At 39.6% G+C, this 17,236-nt stretch overlaps 2 protein-coding genes across 2 annotated transcripts in view; one reads left to right on the forward strand and one right to left on the reverse strand.

The window, feature by feature from the left end:
* ASRGL1 (asparaginase and isoaspartyl peptidase 1) overlaps positions 1-17,236 on the forward strand; it is a 449,509-nt gene that overhangs the window by 282,104 nt on the left and 150,169 nt on the right. The window lies entirely within an intron of this gene.
* The window catches only part of SMAP1 (small ArfGAP 1), a 79,372-nt gene that overhangs the window by 36,593 nt on the left and 25,543 nt on the right, over positions 1-17,236 (reverse strand). The window contains exons 4-6 of the mRNA XM_088539851.1: positions 15,853-15,928; positions 6,889-6,966; positions 632-712 (exon numbers count right to left, since the gene is read on the reverse strand). Coding sequence (XP_088395977.1) covers positions 632-712; positions 6,889-6,966; positions 15,853-15,928 — 235 coding nt within the window. The remainder of the gene's footprint in view (positions 1-631; positions 713-6,888; positions 6,967-15,852; positions 15,929-17,236) is intronic.

Here is a 17,236-nt window from a genome sequence, read left to right on the forward strand (position 1 = left end):
CCCAAGACCGCTACTTTAAGCACTACTATGCAGATCAATGCTCCAGCATCACAGCACAATCACTGATACTCGGGCTACTCAATCACTGGTATTCGAGCATAGACACTTAAGCACAGACACTCAGAATGTTGCTCAATCAATGATGCTTTGGCATCACTAGCCACCGATACTCCCGACCATTACTCCATCCCCGTTACCTGCCGGCACACTACACTGGGATGGAAAATCCATAATTTCAGATGCTTCTGTGCGCCGCTGCTTGAGACTAGGCTTTTAGTACATGTTCACACATACTATTCACTGTGTAGGAAATAAACGCCTTTTAAAAAGAAATTCAGAGATAACAATGGTACATCTTTAAAAATAGTAATTATTTGAGCTTACATCTTCACAAATGTAAACTCATTAGACTCATTTCCTTCTTCTCTCACATTAGGAAAAAATCCTTCATCGTATGGTCAATGTATGTAAGCGCAATGAACCACTGTTGCAGGCTACCTGGATTATTATTCAGAGATACATATATGTAAACTTTAAGTTTCTTTTTTATTTTTCTTTCAAATCCTGACAGTACCCGGACTCATACTAGATGCACTTTTGTAATAACTGAACAAAAGTAGACTGTTCTTACCTTTTCAACAGCTAGCTGTTTTGATGGTTTTTCTGCTTCTCTCTCTCTCTTTTTCTCTTCTTTCTTTTTTTCTTTTTCCTTCTGAAAAAAAAAGTATCAGTAGTATCAGTTAGTAATCAATAACAATGCTTTTGCAAATATATTTAATACTCACAATCATATGGAATATAAATGCAATTCTTCAGTCAGACACGAACCCTGAATTTAACTTTCTGATCATTGCAAAAAGGACTCATTGTGCTCATATAATACTACTACAAATACTGTAACTTTGAGATTTCAGAAGAAAAATAATATCCTTTCACTTTCTCAATTGCAATTTTGTTTATAAACAGAAGGAAAGAAAAGATATGATGTTGGTCTTTTTAAGCTAAGCAGATCTGAGAAGAACATATCCATAACAGTCCAGAAAAGAAAAGAAAAAAAAAAGTTTGGAAAAGACTATTTGCAAAAATGAACTAGTTTACTGAAGCTTATTTCTTCCATAACGCTTATCTGTTCTAGATTACCTTCTAGAGAAATCCTTCCAGGCAAATTTTGCCTTTACTGCTATCCGCTCACTTGGCTTTCCCTGGTTTCTCCATGACAGGAGCAAAGTCCTGGCAAGGAGTGAAGGGCCCAGGACCACGTGCCACCTGCCTATACCAGAGACACTCACAGCTCAGAATTACACCCACTGCATTATTCATCTTTGCAGAAATCGAAACAGAATCTGTGCTAAATGGTTGTTTCAGAATCTGGGAACAATGTTCAAAAGATATAAGCATGGAGATTTTGCTAATAATTCTCCTGGAATCTGGAAAATGTTCAAAGTACCAAGACTTTTCAAGACACAGAATGATTTCCTGTGAGAAGCAGCTATATAAACTCTGACTTCAGCTCAGATGCAAAAAGGCAGCTGAAATGTGGTATTATAGATTTAGCATCTGAAAAGGCACTGAGAGAGTAATGAGGGATTTCTTGCTATCTTCCAGTATAAGAACAAGGAATAATCAAATGAAAGCACTGCAAAATAAGCTTCAAATTAAGTTCACAACAGGAGGAGACTATTTTCTACACACGATATAATTAAGTTGTGGAACTTCTTGCTACAGCCTATTTAGATGCTTACGTGAGCTGAGCGGCAATCAGACAATATCAGGGAAGAGCAGCCACTACAATATCAAATTTTACAGAAACTGCCATGTGTTCAGCTCAACTCCCCCCTCCTAGGAGCACCCTCACAGCGCTGACTCCAGTCACTGTGACCAAAGAGCTAATGAGGTAACTGCGAAGGTTTCGAACTAACCCCAAAGAGACGGCAGGACAGTTCTTGTGCAAAACCAAGAAGTTCAAGCCAGCCTTTGGTGCTCCACATACCAAACGTTCACACAACCTCCTGCAAAGCGTTACTCACGTTTACAAACTACTCCAGGAGTAAAAAGAGCAATACAGGAGACCGATGTTTGGAGAAGGAATAAGAGAAGCTCCATCGGGTAACACTGATTGCAAACAAATCGACATATTTGCTAAACATTTGGACTGGGTTCTGCATTCCGAGTGAAGCAAGTGGTGTTCAGCAAGGAACAAGAATTTGCCCTTGGTAAGAGAAGCAACGGGGCAGCAGCTCCTAAAGGTTCTTGTAGGCAGCAGGCTTGGCTTACTCTGTTCAAACCTTGTGAACAACCTTCTTCCACAAACAACTATTTTTAAGAAGTCTGCAAACATTGAGATGAGTTATACAAGTGGCTGTGCAGCTCTAATAGAAAAAATGAAGAGCACTTCACCAGCCTACAGATTTCTGTCAATGAGGATTCTTCTCACACCTCACGTAAACATCATTGTCCCTCTGTGTAACAGGTGGCATTTTGGTTAAAACAGCTCTAACACTACCATGAAAGGTGTCTCCTCCCAACCTTTTTTCTTTTTTAAAGAAACTTAAGTATCATTTATTATTCACAACTGCAGGTAATTTTTGGTTTCCAAACATGTTTACTGAAAGTACTGAGATTAACATCACAGTAGAAAAGTCACTACTTTTAACCACTGCGTACTTCTGCTCCCTGCTGGAAGTGATATCCAACATACACAAAAGAAGCTATAAAATTCGGCCTAAAGAAATGACTGAATGAGGTTAGACTTGATATCATCACTCAAGTCCTGGTCCAGGTCAGAGGACAAACAGCAAGGAAAAAAGTCTACTAAGCACTGCAGTGCCATCTCAGGGAACTTCCCCACTGCCAGAACCTACAAGGTAATGGATTCTTGGCATAGCTCAGTCATGTAAGGGACACCTTGTCCCCGAAATACAGAATTGTATGCACATGGCTCTGACACCAGTCTACCAGACGAGCTACATGAGCAGAAGGAGGAGCTGCTAGCCACCAGATCTACCTAAGGGGAAGTGTCAGATGTCTGTCTTAGAAATAATTTTGTTCAACGTCTGAGTTAACTTTTTGCAAAAGAAAGCAGAGGAGATAAAAAACTAAATGTGTCCTACAAAAAGGCACTATCAAGCTAAGCAGAAAAAATCTAGATAAGGTACCCCAAGACCAGTACCCCAAAACTAAAAAGGAACAAATGCAAGAGAAAGCAACAAAAGCGACTTCTCTCGTGAAAGGACTCGACGTATAGCCCCGTACGTGCTGTACACATATAGTGCAGAGGGGTACATATATCCTCCAGGAAGCCGTCCCCTCGGAAGCCTGCACCCCAGAGCCTGCCCAGAACCAGCGTTACTCAACACGTCTTGGTGAATAAGGTGCCAGACAGCAGTTACTAACCTTAAGCCACCACCAGCACACACGTGGGACCAGGCACGTGCCGATGCAGCCACCAAAACAACTCTGGGTGCCACCAGTGCTTGGGGAAAGCCAGGGAGCTCACGTGGTGCCTTTGTTTGTCACCAAGGGGTAGCAAGTGTGACAAGCAACAACCTCGTGATTCCACTGAGAGCAGCTTGCTTAGAGGCTAGCACGTTCACTTCAAGTAAAGCGGGAAAGTGATTTATCTCCTCTCACCCTCCCACAAAAGGTTAAGGGATTCTTTGATGCAGAGCACAAGAAACCAGCCTTCTCAGTTCATTAAATTCCAGTCATTCTTCATCCATCCATAACACTTCAACGAGTGCTTCGGTAGAGAGAAACACACAGAACTAGTGTGCATCTGTCAACATTAGACCTTCAAGCACGCACCACAACTGAGAATGACAGTGTTTGTGGTTAATATGGTGTAGACTTAATATCCCAGAGATATTCTTAGCTTTCAAAATAAGAACACTTTGCTGAGCAGAAAAGTTTAGTTCACACAATATATAGGATTTAGTATTGAGCACTTGCACACATGCAAATGAAACTGAAAACGCACAACAAAAACTATTCCCACAGCAAGGCGGAAAAACAATTCCTCCTTAAAAGCTAGTACACTATTTAACCAACCAATTTAATACTATGTAAAGTAAGATATTCAGGAATTGGCATTCTCATCCAAATCCCTAAACTGGAGGGAGGGTGATGGAAAGAGTTCAAATTAACAAGCTCAAATATAAAAATACTTGTTGCTGGGAGCTTGGTTCAGAGCTCCAAGTCTAGGAAACTGGAAGATATGCACAGCATCTAAGAGCTGGATATTTGTGAAGACTCCCTTTACACTGTCTGAGTAGCTTCCTTCAGAACCTAGAAATGAAGGTCCCAGAACCTCCCAGAGGAGCATAAAGCAAAGCAGCTCGCACAGGTGCTAGCACTTCTGTTACCCCAGGGAGGAAGCATTTTTGGGTTGCAAATGCTGCAGAAGTATTACACATTCCCAATCTGAATGCCCATTAATAACACAAATAAAGGTCTGGTCAAGTGGCTGGCTGTGCATCAATTGAAACAGACTGCTAAGGAAAAACTATTTGTACTATGAATTAGTTCCTCTGCAACTGGAAAAATGCACAGCTTACATGGCACTGGTTTCTCTTCCAAGCCAAAAAGATGACTGCAGGCTTCCCTATCTGGATGGCAGCTGCAGGGCTGCAGCCCTTGCCATTCAATCCTACACTCAGGTTTTACATGAGTTCTTTATGAATATCATTAGCAGAAATAAATCCTCACCTACCTTTCAAAAAGTCAACAAAAGCAAGACAACTTGATTTCATTTTCAATACTCTTACATACTGAAAAGCTGTAATATTGAAGTTGCTACACTTGCAACATAAAATTAAATTAAACACATACAAAATAATGCAAATATTTGATCTTATACCTTCGCCTTTAATGTGTTATTGGATAAGTTGGTCTGAAAATGCAAAGTTAAGGGAGAATTTCATTTTATAGCAGGACCTGAATTCTTGTCATTTATGTAGCTAGATTATCTTTAAATGGAAAAATATCAGCTGAAAGTTCACCAGTTAGTATGTTTTACTTGCATTAAGCCATTTTGCTTGCAACAAGAAAAAAGGAGAAAAAATATGCTGCTCCATGCCTCTCAACAGAGTAACCCATTTTTATTTCTCTCAACTAAAGCATTCTTCTACATAGTCAGATGCAGATAAACAGAGGAGTATTTATATAGAGATGAAAGATGTACTCACTCAAGTTTCTCTACCTTTGCTAAAGATAACAGATTTAGGAAAAAACAAAACAAAACAAAAACGTTATTTATCTTGACGTTCACTCTTCTGTTACTTTTATATTTATTTGACGATAAACTGCAAAATCATTTTGTGTACAAGATTAGGGCACACATTTCCATTACCCTCAATGAATGATCTCTTTTTTCTTCACTCTACACACCATCCAAATGCCTTCAGAGGCTGAAGCAGCAAGTGAAGTTCCCCTGAACATGCAAACGCTGTCTCAAACTTCTGGGGTTTAACTCTGCACATCTGCCTCTCACCTTCCAAGTATATGCAGAGTATATACTCAGAATACACATACTCCTCTAGAGTATACTCTGAAGTATATACACTCTACTTTAAACATAATAATAGTCCAGTGATCTCAACTGGGCTATTTATATATGCAAAAAACTGTGTTTATGTTCACAAGATCAGTGTACTGTATGGCCTACGCTAAACTAAGTAAATTACTTCATATTATAGAATACTTCCATATAGCAACTCCATGCAGAAAAAACAAATCAAAACGAAAACAAAAAAATACATTGATGCTCTCTATCAAGTCCATGTAAAAACAAACAGATAAACTTACACAGGCTGCATACAGACCAAATGAGATTTCAGAAGTTTAATTGACGGGATGCTAAAATTAAACTGTATTATCTTGCAGCCTGTGAAGAAAACTTCTCATTTTATCTGAAGATTCCTTTACAGACAATAACACGGCAAAAGAATTACATAGAAAAGCTTCCAGATTTGAATGAATCAAGAGAGAGAGTCAGGAACCGACAGTGCGCAAGAGGTTAGATTTACCAAGGCTGCAGCCTAGTCCATGTGACTAATTGGGATTGTAATTATTATTTAAATATAGTGCAACTAAAATAACTTCTAACATCTGGCTGCATTTTATGGTAAACAGAAGAAAAAGGACATGATTTGTGTTTACATCGTAAGTTATTTTACATGCTGTATGCAGTCTCAGATTAGAGAGTCCAAAAACAACCCCTAACACCAAGCACTCATGTTTAAAAGATCCATTTCAATTACCATTAGGAAGCCTGACATTTACTGAAAGCTTCATATGAACGCTGCCTTACCTCATTTGTAATTAATTTTTCATAGGCCCTTCTAAACATTAAATGCACTTTCAGTTTATATGTGTATATATATATACACTCTATATATACACACACAGAATATATATATTATATATATATATGTATGCACACATACACATTTTTGCCAACTAGAAAGGATACTAAACCAGTATGAGTTAACAAATGTGCCATCAACTTAATTCTATATTTATATCAAAAGAGATCAAAATGCATGGCTGGAATAGTCCTGACTAAATTCTGAAACAAGCAATAAATACAGAAAGATATTGACAACAACACCTGAGAGGACAGGACAAAATCACTCATGCCCATCAGCTGGGAATGAGGAGAAGGTGTTCTGGCATGGTACTCCGACACTACAGCCGTGTAGGGTCAGAACTTCAACAAAAAGACATCAACACATGGCAGCCACATGGGTGGAGAGTTTATCCCACTGGATCAGTTTCTTTGTTTATGCACCTCGAGGTGTGGGGGGACAGAAGCATTTTAGGGGCCTCAGGTTCTACTAAGGATAAGCTAACGTAGCCTGATGGGAGTTACACCATGAGCAAACCTTGTACCTCTGCTTTGCTCTTCTCGGCAGCAGCTTGCAGAGAGGGAGAGGATGCCAAAGGCTGAGCAGCGTCAGAAGAAGAAATCTGCATAAAGGAGGAAAGAAATGAGGAGAATAAGCAAGAATAGGTGAAAAAGGAGCAGAAAAGGCAGAATGAAAATCATGTTTCTTAACTTTCTCAAGAATTCAGATTAAAAATTCATGCTATATAGGAAAAAAAAGGATGAAGTATTTCCTCTTTTTTTTTTTTTAACCAGTACTATTTCTAAACGAAAACTCTTCTGTAACAATGAGTGATTTATAATGAAATTCACTAGAATAGAAAATAAGAAAATGAACCTGGATAAGATCATATCACAGGCATAAGACAAATAATTAGGTTTCATCCATCGTTCCATTTTATCCAGTGTGACTAGTGAAATATTAATGTCCTGAAGCACGAAGGCACGGTGTCCCCAGAGGCGGGGGAGAGGAGAGAATGCCTCCGTTCTTTTTCACTGTAACAAAATACTTGCATTAAGAGCGAAGCAAAACACCGCTGGAAGTTACACATTAATTGAAGTCCTACCTAGTTGTTCTCTACGAGCACACCAAAGGAGCAGTGTCCTGCACTGGCATGAGGGGGGTTTTTGCTCTCCCAGACGTGCCAGCCCCCCGGGCGAGCACCGCCTGTCCTGCAGGAACTGCAGGCGCGAAGCCGCCGCGGCACCACCTCCCTGCCAGGACTACCCGCAGGGTGCAAGGTGCACGGGCAACGGAGGCAGGCTGCTCCTAAAACGAGATTCCTCTAAATGCCTTTCCACTCTTATCCTAGTTCCTGCATAGTTGATCACTTTAATGGAAACATTATCTTTCTTTGGCCTTTACTACAAAAATGCAACTGAATTACACTTACCAAACACACAGTAGATCTTCAAAGCTATAATGCTGACATTTCTATGCTGCCTCGCATCATATCTACTGTTTACAAGGAAAATTTTTAAATAAATGAAGCTATTACAGAGCAGGTCATTATGTTGGATAAAAATATCCAATTTAGATGACATGTCTTTACTTAATTCTAAAACAAAAAGAAGCTTCCATTAAAAGGCAACAAAGCTACAGAAAAGCCCTACCTTGTGTCTAAATGAAACATATTTCTTACAGATAAATCCTATTGGTACCATAGCTTATATATGTGGAATATGGATAGAATATTTATATTCAGCGCATTCACAAGCTCAGAAACCATGCTTTGCCTGGAAGATGGTGCAGAGTTTCAGGAAAGGGTCAGTTTTTAAACCAGGTTTAAACTGTGAACATGAAAAGCAGAATCTCAATTTTAAACTCACTGTTTTCAAACTCTCCCATTATTAGAAAAGTTACCGATACATCTGGTGCAATGAAACACAGTTTCTTATAGCACAGGATTCTGTCGCTATAGGAACAGAACGATCCTTATTCTCATTTCACCACACTGCAACCAAAGATGTCAGAAAAATTGGTAACTACAGATATTAAACTATAAGCTCTAATAATATGTTACTAAGATTTTGATAATGAAAAAATTCCTTTGCAGACTGTGATAACTAAGCAATTTAAATATACTTTCAGTTTTTTAAAGATAAGTAGATTTTGGGGCTTTAATTCTTTCTTATCCTTGAGGTTTTAAGGAACTGAAGGTCAATAGGTCTCACAGGTAAGCAATGGCCAACAGCTACTGACCACGCAGAAAGAGGAGCGCAATTTCATAGGGGGCACGCAGGGAATCAGCACTATAAGCGTTTGTATCACATCTCCATAATGGTCCTTCTCAATCTACGTATTATCTATACAAGTCAAGGGATCATCTAACCTAAATTAAGGAAACTTTATGAAAGATTAATCCTATAATTTTGCAAACCGAGGACTAGAGAAACAGCATACAATCTTTAAGCAGTGAAATAGAGTGAAAAGCAGTTGCAGTTTGGCCTGACATTGGCCAGGATGGGCGAGTGCGGAAAGGTCCCAAGGTAACGCTGAAGTTACACAACAGCGCGGTGTGACCTGCAGCGTCACGAGCACCACACTTTACCTGCCCTAGTGTGCAACTAGGCTAGTGCACAACAGGCACACGAATGAAGATCTTTACGAGAAAAATAAAACCATTACAGTGTATAAAGAAGGGATTGAGTTGATATAAGGACAGCGATAGCATGATTTCAGACTGATGGACATTTTGCCACCACCACATCATGTTAAATATGCTATCTGCCATGCTGCACTAGATAAGGAAATATGAATGCTGAAAAAAGCCCAGTCAAGTCAAGCAGAGTGGCTGGATAAGCCTGAGCATAAAACCGGAGTAAAAATAGACTCTGCAGCAAACCATTTATGGCCATGAGTATCAAGAGTTGACCTGCATCTCTGAAAAGTCTGGAGAACAGAGGATCAGAGAGACTGGATCTACAATATTACAGTATTATTCCAACGCCCTGCTCTCCCTTACATCATAATGTATACCTGTACTTCGTAATTTTTTTTATGGAGGAAGTATCTGAAGTACTCCATAGTAGTGGTATTATCATTGCTACTAACGGTGATAAAAGCACTTGGTGCATAGACTACAGTAAAACCACTGGGCCAAACTAACACTTCAAGTGGAAAAAGTTTAAAAGAAGCACCAACAGAAATGAAGCAGAAATTAAGCTATCCAAACACAACATAAAATAAGAACATTACTTTAGCTCCATTTGCATTAATGCATTTATAATGTTAGGTAACAATCATACAAACATCTATGGCCATTAAAATCAGTTGCTAAATAGGTGTTTTATCAGTGTTTATCTGTAGTTTTTCCACAAAATTCTCTCCTTGAAATAATGCAATTGCTATTTAGCTTTTTTTTTTTTCTAAAAAAAAAGGAGTTCAAGTTAAAACTTTAGAAATCTGATGTTGAGCTTCCATTTAAATATTAAATTTATGGTGCTGCCAGTTGGAATATTCAAGAGATTAAAAAAACATGTATTATCAAACTATGCCAATATAGTCAGGAAATAAGCAGCTCATCCAAACACAAAGGTGCCAGAATCTGTCCAATTTAAATGCACACAATACACAGGGAAGTAATCTAAACCGAGAGGGCTGTTCTATACTCATTTTACAGGTTTTCACAGAATCACAGAGTGGTTGAGGTTGTAAGGGACCTCTAGAGGTCACCTAGTCCAGCCCCCCTGCTCCAGCAGGGCCACCTAGAGCACGTGGCACAGGGTGGCATCCAAGCGGGTTTTGAAGATCTCCAGAGAAGTGGACTCCACAACCTCTCTGGGCAACCTGACGTGAAACCAAGCCTTGTTTGATTCAACCTTGTATGGTATAATGATAGTCTTGAAACAGTCTAATTGTTAAAAATATGAAAATAATCAGAGAAAATCTCTTGATCTCTTTTCAAAGCATAGAAACAGTACTTTTTTTTTTTTCTTCAGTTGGGTCTGTTCGGCTGCTTTAGAAGCTGAGCACCAAGCCGAGGGCTCTGACCTTTTGTTAAGCCTTCCCCTCACCAGGAGGAAATTCCACTCACTATTATCACTGCAGACATTATTCCACATACGAGTGACAAACCTCTCAAAGGATAGGCAGCAATTAGACAGAAATAGTAAATCAAGAAGCAGGACTGGCATCAGTTAACTTCTTTGGCTGAAAGAATCACGAGAAAGTGGGCTGAAAAATCAAAGGAAAGAAACAAGGCCTAAAAGCGGAGTTGCCAAATCGGTGCCTCCTCGGCTAAGCAGGGACCGAGCAGCACCTGAACCTGCTGGTTTTTCCCTGGGACAAGCCTGCCCTCTAGCTCTTGTTTCAAGGTATTCCTGAGCCCATTCCTGCGAACGCGGCTCATCCGGGATCTCAAGCATGCTGCGCAGCATCCATTTGCGGTTCCTTTTGAATATTTAAGAATTAACAACTAGCCTTAAATACACTCTGTCATTTTCCTTAGCTTTTCTACCACAGGTTATATTAAATAAACTGCATTATATCTAACCTTCAGTTTATTAAACTTCTCTTACCTGGTAGTGGTGTTAGAAAGTCTACTGTAAACATTGTTTCTCTGATACAGATGGCAAGTCTCATGAGAATTAGGGAAAGGAACACAGCCCAAAAGCCAAGGAGAGCTCTACCTGCCCACCCATTTGCACAAATACACCGGGGGGATAAAAACCATAGGCTGGAAACGTTACCAACGCAACGTTTGCTTTTCTGGCTCTGCATCCCTGACTTCAGCCACGGCTTCCCAAGCAGCGGGAAGTGTCACAACAAACCAAGAATACCAGGGCATCAGAAAGCTGCCAGTGTATCCTAAGCAAAAAAGGGGAGAAAAAGGAAAAAAAAATGCAAACTGAGTTGCTGCAGTTGGGCCGGGGCCTGAGGGGAAGGAAATAGAGGGTAAAAAGCCTAAAACAGAATAGAAAGAAAGAAAATAAAACAGCCTCTTCTCCCACCCCTTCCAAAACAGAGGGAATAAGTTAAACCCGTCCAACCCTAGCCCCTGGTGAGCTTCTCCATTTGTGGAGCTGCTATTTTTATACGCAGGTTTAAAACTAGTGAAAGCCTTGCCTGCGGTAGTGAGGACTTTAACAACAAGAGTAAAGTAGGTCTCATAAAAGAAAAAAAAAAAAACTAAGAAAATATATATCAAGATAGATTTATTTTTCATTCTCTTGGGATCTCTAGCAAGGCTCCCATTTGCTCCAGGAAAAGCACTGTTTTGTTAGTCTGTCAAGGCATTCTTTTCAGCATACAAGCTTGGATTCTCATGTAGACGGATCTGGATAACTGTGGGTTGTACTTTTTTAATGGAGCTCCAGGAGATAATGACCTAGGGAAACATGAAGAGCTATCTAAGAGCTATAAAGAGGTTTTAGGAGACTGCTTTGCTTGCTTTACCCTCCAGGTCTGGAATTGTTATGTGCATTTTAAAAAAATGAAAATAAAAGATTTGCCTCTGCTTGAAAGCAGAAAGCAGGTGCAAGTCTGAAGCAGCACTTCCAAGCAGATATTTCCAAACAGCTCCACATCAGCACCATCCTGAAGAAGAGTTTAGCTTAGAAAACTACTTCACACCAGCCATCAAGGCTGATACATGAGCTACTAAATTACAGAAACTTAACTGCTGCAGAGAGCTTTTAGGGATGAATAGATGCTGCATTATATCCCACAGGAAATCGCTCATGTTAGCTTATCTCGGATGCATCAGGTTTATGAAGACTCCTAATCCTTTTGCTGCTGTGTGAAGCTTGTTTTAATGGATTCTGTATTATACTCTGCATTCTACGCAGCTCACTTCTATTCCTAAAACTGTCAAAGGACTTGGCATAAAATTAAGTCTAGGAGGAGGACAGTATCACATTGAAAGAACTATAAATAAGTCAATTTGTCAACAACTACTGCTGTCTATAAGATGAATATTCAAACAGGAAAAGACCATTCCCACAGTTAACAGTACTTAGATCACATGTGGCATTCACTCAAGGTAATACACATATATTCCCAAATACTATATGGTCAGCTGCAATTGTTTCTTACTCATATTGCTTCTCAACTCTTTTAAAATTTACCTATTTGTTAACAGCACTAAAAAAAAGGAAACTTGCATGTTTCAGAATTTTTAATTCTTATCAAAGCCAAACTAGAGGCTGGTTGGCCAGATCAAGAGACCTGTGGGCTTAAGCAATTGGTTTTCACAAGTCTTGACAAGCTGAGGTGGCACCACAACAGGGCAGGGAACTGTGCCCTGAAAAAGAAAGCGCTGATCTTCCATACCCGTGTGAGTCCTACTGTGGAGAAATAAATCCAAACGGGCAGTGGCTGGAGAAGCCTCCCTGCCGAGCCCGTCACAGGACGCGCTGCTTCCACGAAACCCACTTCCCACGGGGAGGATTCGCTTCCCTGCGCGTGGCGAGCACAGGCACAGTCGGGATGCCGGGACCCTGCAGCTGCACCCGGCGTTTGCAGCTCCTAAGGGGAACAGTTCTGGGGAGTGACGTGTGCCTCGTTACCAAGAAGTTTCCATCCTTTGGGCTGACTGAAAAATTGCAGCTTCTGTGAGCACAAAACAACTCTGCCTTAAAGGCCTTTCTTCTTGAGGATCAGGCGATCCTGAACTATACCTTAGCTTGGAAAGAGACACTCCTGTTTACACAATTTCATTTCAATTTGGCACCTTATGACTTCATAGAAATTACTACCTTGTTCCATACTTGCTGGCCGTACCGGGTACCCGATGCATTGAGAACCCCAAAGATGCAGAGACCTTACTGAAAGGGAGCCTCCAAATCCCAACATATTAGAACAAACACAGAGGATCCATGCCGTGTTACAGTGCCAATGCAGCCCATCTGCCTGAAAAGACTTCCTTGTGGGGCAGCAAAATCCAGTTTGCCCCACCAGCTAAGTTAATTTATGCAAGATCCCTTCCTTTGCATTGGTCAGAAAAAAAGCTTAAAGGTGGTCAAATACTGCAACTTTGGTGGCAACTGAAGGGGGAAAAAATAAAATCAAAAGGCAGAAAAAAGTTGATATTCCAGTTCATTGAAAATATCTGGAAGTATTATCTCAATCAGAGCATTTTTATACATTTTTCCAAAATTTTCAACTGCTTAATTACAAAACAACATGCATATATATAATAGTTCAGGAGATTTCATGGTTAAAAAAAGGCTTCACTTCCTCCTAATACCTAAAAAAAAAAAAAAAAATCAAAACCAGAAAGGCATTTATAAAAATACTCCCACATTAATTTATCCCTTGAATTGCCAGGCTGATTTCACATTTATTTTCCATGTGGGGATATACAGCAAATGCGTCGTTTTTGAGGGGTTTCCCCCAAGCTTTGTTGGCTTTTTTCAAGGTACATTGCTTATCCTGGGGGGAATCCTGCTTTTTGCTTGTCACAAAGCCAGCAGAAGACCAAACGAGCATAGTGTGATCAGTCTGATAACGTCTCGTCGGGCGATTTCTAACCTGACACAGAGCCTGGACACCTCTATTCTGACTAGCAGGGCTGTCATTCCTGCTGTGTTCCAGGCCACTAATCCCAAGGCGAAGGCCTGTGTTTGTGCTTAACAATTCGCCCTGATTTCAGAACCCTTCCCAGCGCAAGGAACGGTTCAACAGCGCCTATTTCCCAGGTCTCACTGCAGACAGGTCACAGACCTGCACTAAGTCTGGGCAGGAGAACAGGAGAAAGGAAAGAAGTGCAGTACTTGGCATGAAATAGGCACATGAGTTGCTGATAACCAGGTTACAGCAGCTGAATACATTATACCATGTATTTAGCCTAGAGAAGCGCCGTGGAACCAGTGCTTTCCCACAAGCAATGGCTTAGAAAAGCCTGAAGTGTATTTTAACAGTGAAGGTAATTATTTCTCAAGTCATGCCTCTTTCAGATTATGCTAAATTTTTTTCTAATGTAACTTGATTACTATTTAAATGTGTTATCCTATTTAGAATACAACTAGTAACTCAAAATACTTTTGTTTGTGGCCCAAAGCTTTATTCCGCATCGCTTTTCAGTGAACCATGAAGAAGTCATTAAAATTTCCATATTTGCCTATTTTTAGCCCGTTACGTTTGGTCACACTACAGACCTTTGCACTAGCTAATTTTATCATCATAGTATGTGTCTCTAAAATTTCAAGCTTCCTATTTACAACAATGTACACACTTACACCATTAACACTTGGCAACCAAACAAATAAGACATAACAATTCTGAGCACCAGCGGATCAAAAACTGACCCCTAACTTAGACTCCAGGGCTCCAACTGGCAGAATACACTAAAGTTGCACTGTTGGACAAACCTGAAGAAATATAACTGATAAAACTATCATGATATGAGCTGCTGTGATGCTGCCAAAACTTTGGACTGAGTGATATGAGATTACGAGCAGGAGTTACCCCCTCCCAACCACACTGCCCTAGTACATCTGGCCACGGGTGCATTTGGGATTTTGTTATATATCATTTCCCCCCAACAGATGTGACTACCTCAGACCTGAAGAGAAACAGGTGAAGGTGCAAGTATATGACTCTTGACTAAACTGCACTTCTCAAGCTTCCAGCTTGGCTTTATCCTAAAAGGACAGTAGAGTTCAGAGAGCCATTTTCTCCACTGCCAAAGGACACATGAATTCTCCCTCCTTCCTCCCAGACTGGCATTCATCTCCCTGACAAAGTTCACTGCCTGCTCAGAGCGGGTGATGCAGCTACATGGCAGGCTGTTCTTCAATGCTGCTGGTACAGAAGGGTAGATGTCTAAATATACATACACATATGCAGATAAAATTTATATGAGCTCCATCATAAATGCCAAAAACAGCTTTATCAAAAAATTCAAGTAGTCATGAACTTCAGTAAAGACGAGTATTCCTGGAAATGCTTTGCCAAAAACGCCTTTTTTTTTTTTTTTTTACTGTGGTGAACATATATAGCTCTTTGATTATAAAATTGCCTTACTGCTCATATTTTCTACTACAGTAGGTAATAAGTACCACTCTAGAAGGCAGCGGAGCAACAAGACCCTCACAAGAGGGTCTCAAGATACCTTAAGTTTTCTCAAGATTTTCTTAGGCAAGAGTGAAGAAAAAGTCACAAGAAACAGCTACTTGATTCTTGTACCACAGGAAAAGATACTCAGACAGAAATTGTAATCAAGTGTGTTGTTAAAAAATAACATCACCAAAAAAGCAAAATTCCGCAATGTAAAAGGCTTGAAGCAAGCTATTTGTTGGGTGCTTTGATCCTATAAATCCCATATACAGTTCACTGACCTTGCAGAATCTGCAAATAGATTTCACAGATACCAGAAAGAAGCTTTTAGCTGTGTGCCCAAAAGTTGTCTACTGATAATTTTAATATGTCTGAATATAGTACTTCTTCTGTTACAAAATTATACCCAAACATTCTCTGCTCTTATATAGCTCACAAACAAGAATTATTAGTAAAACGGTTTACTTACATTGAAGGCATTAATTGCATTTTTATCATAATACTTCTTCTTTTCATATTTATCCCTGATGAAAAATTCAACAGCTCTGGAAAAAACTAGTTTAAGGAAAACAGGTATTTAGTTAAACAGCAACATTAACCTCAATAACTTGTCCAATTTTTAGTTAAAGAATTGCATCAGATGCTCATTCCATTTTATTCTGCAATTTTAAAGCAACAGAACATAAAACTCTCTGTACAAAACAATTGCTTTTGTATTGTCCCAAATGGATTTCTGTTTATCACAGAAAAAAAAAAGATTCACAGTTGAATGTTAATGAAACAGGATGAGAAATACACACTACGAGTACTTCAGTATTCCACAGGATATTTTAATTTAGTATTTATAAGCAGCAGGACTGCAGTGCTGTAAATACTTGCAAAGGTACTCACATATATCACATACTTACAGTAAACAATTAAAGGACAGCCTGCTATGATATCTTGCAAATATTACAATCTTTTCAGGAAAAAAAATGATATTTATGTAGCTGTTTTCTGCTACACTTATGTCATGGATCAAAAGCTGTTCCTAAAGTGTTTTCCGAGATCAACAGAAAATGCTCACGAATGACTTATTCAATAAACATCTCTGTGGGAAGGAAAGAAAACCAAAGCAATGCTAATGAAAAGATACTGAAGGAAAAGTGGAAATTTAGCAGAAATACTGACACAGCAGATGAGACCCGATGAGTCACTAGCTCAAGCACAGAAAGGATGCTGGCTGTGTTTTCTTCAACTCCTATCTCAGCTTGCTTGTAAGTACCTAAAGCAGCTCTTCCCAAGCAATTTGAATGCTTAAACCACATATAAGGCTGTTTCTCTAGTATCTGTAAAATAATTTTTCAAACTAATTTGTTCTGCAATAAGATTATCTGCCCAAAAAGCAAAATTGCAACCGTGGAAGCTCAGATTCTTTGTAACTCTAACTCCCATATCAATTTTGTTCAATTAAGGGAAGGATACCTTATTTCCACATACTAGCTCTTAAGATTAACACTGAGCTCAGGGGACTCTCAGGTCTTTGACTCTGCACATCAAATTGTATCCTCAGCAATCACATTTGGCTTCAAATAAGTTTATGCAACTGTTACATGAGATATGACCTATCTTACTTACACAACTCATCCATTTTGAGCTTAGAAAAAATAAAACAGAAAAAAAACAGAAGGAATGAATGACAAGCACAAGTCCCCTACATGGGAAAATAATCACTGCAACAACCCATACCGTGATGGCGATTAACTCTTAGGCAGCTGAAGTACCAAGAGCAGGACCCAAGAGCCTTCAAGCAAGACCTAAGAATGCATGTGCTTACCAGCTGGGCTTATGTAGGGCTGAAGCCTCTGCTGCAA

The sequence above is a fragment of the Tinamus guttatus genome, unplaced genomic scaffold (genome assembly GCF_059628265.1).
Source record: "Tinamus guttatus ecotype Peru unplaced genomic scaffold, ASM5962826v1 Tinamus_guttatus_pri_ptg000051l, whole genome shotgun sequence".
NCBI classification, from domain to species: Eukaryota; Metazoa; Chordata; class Aves; order Tinamiformes; family Tinamidae; genus Tinamus; species Tinamus guttatus.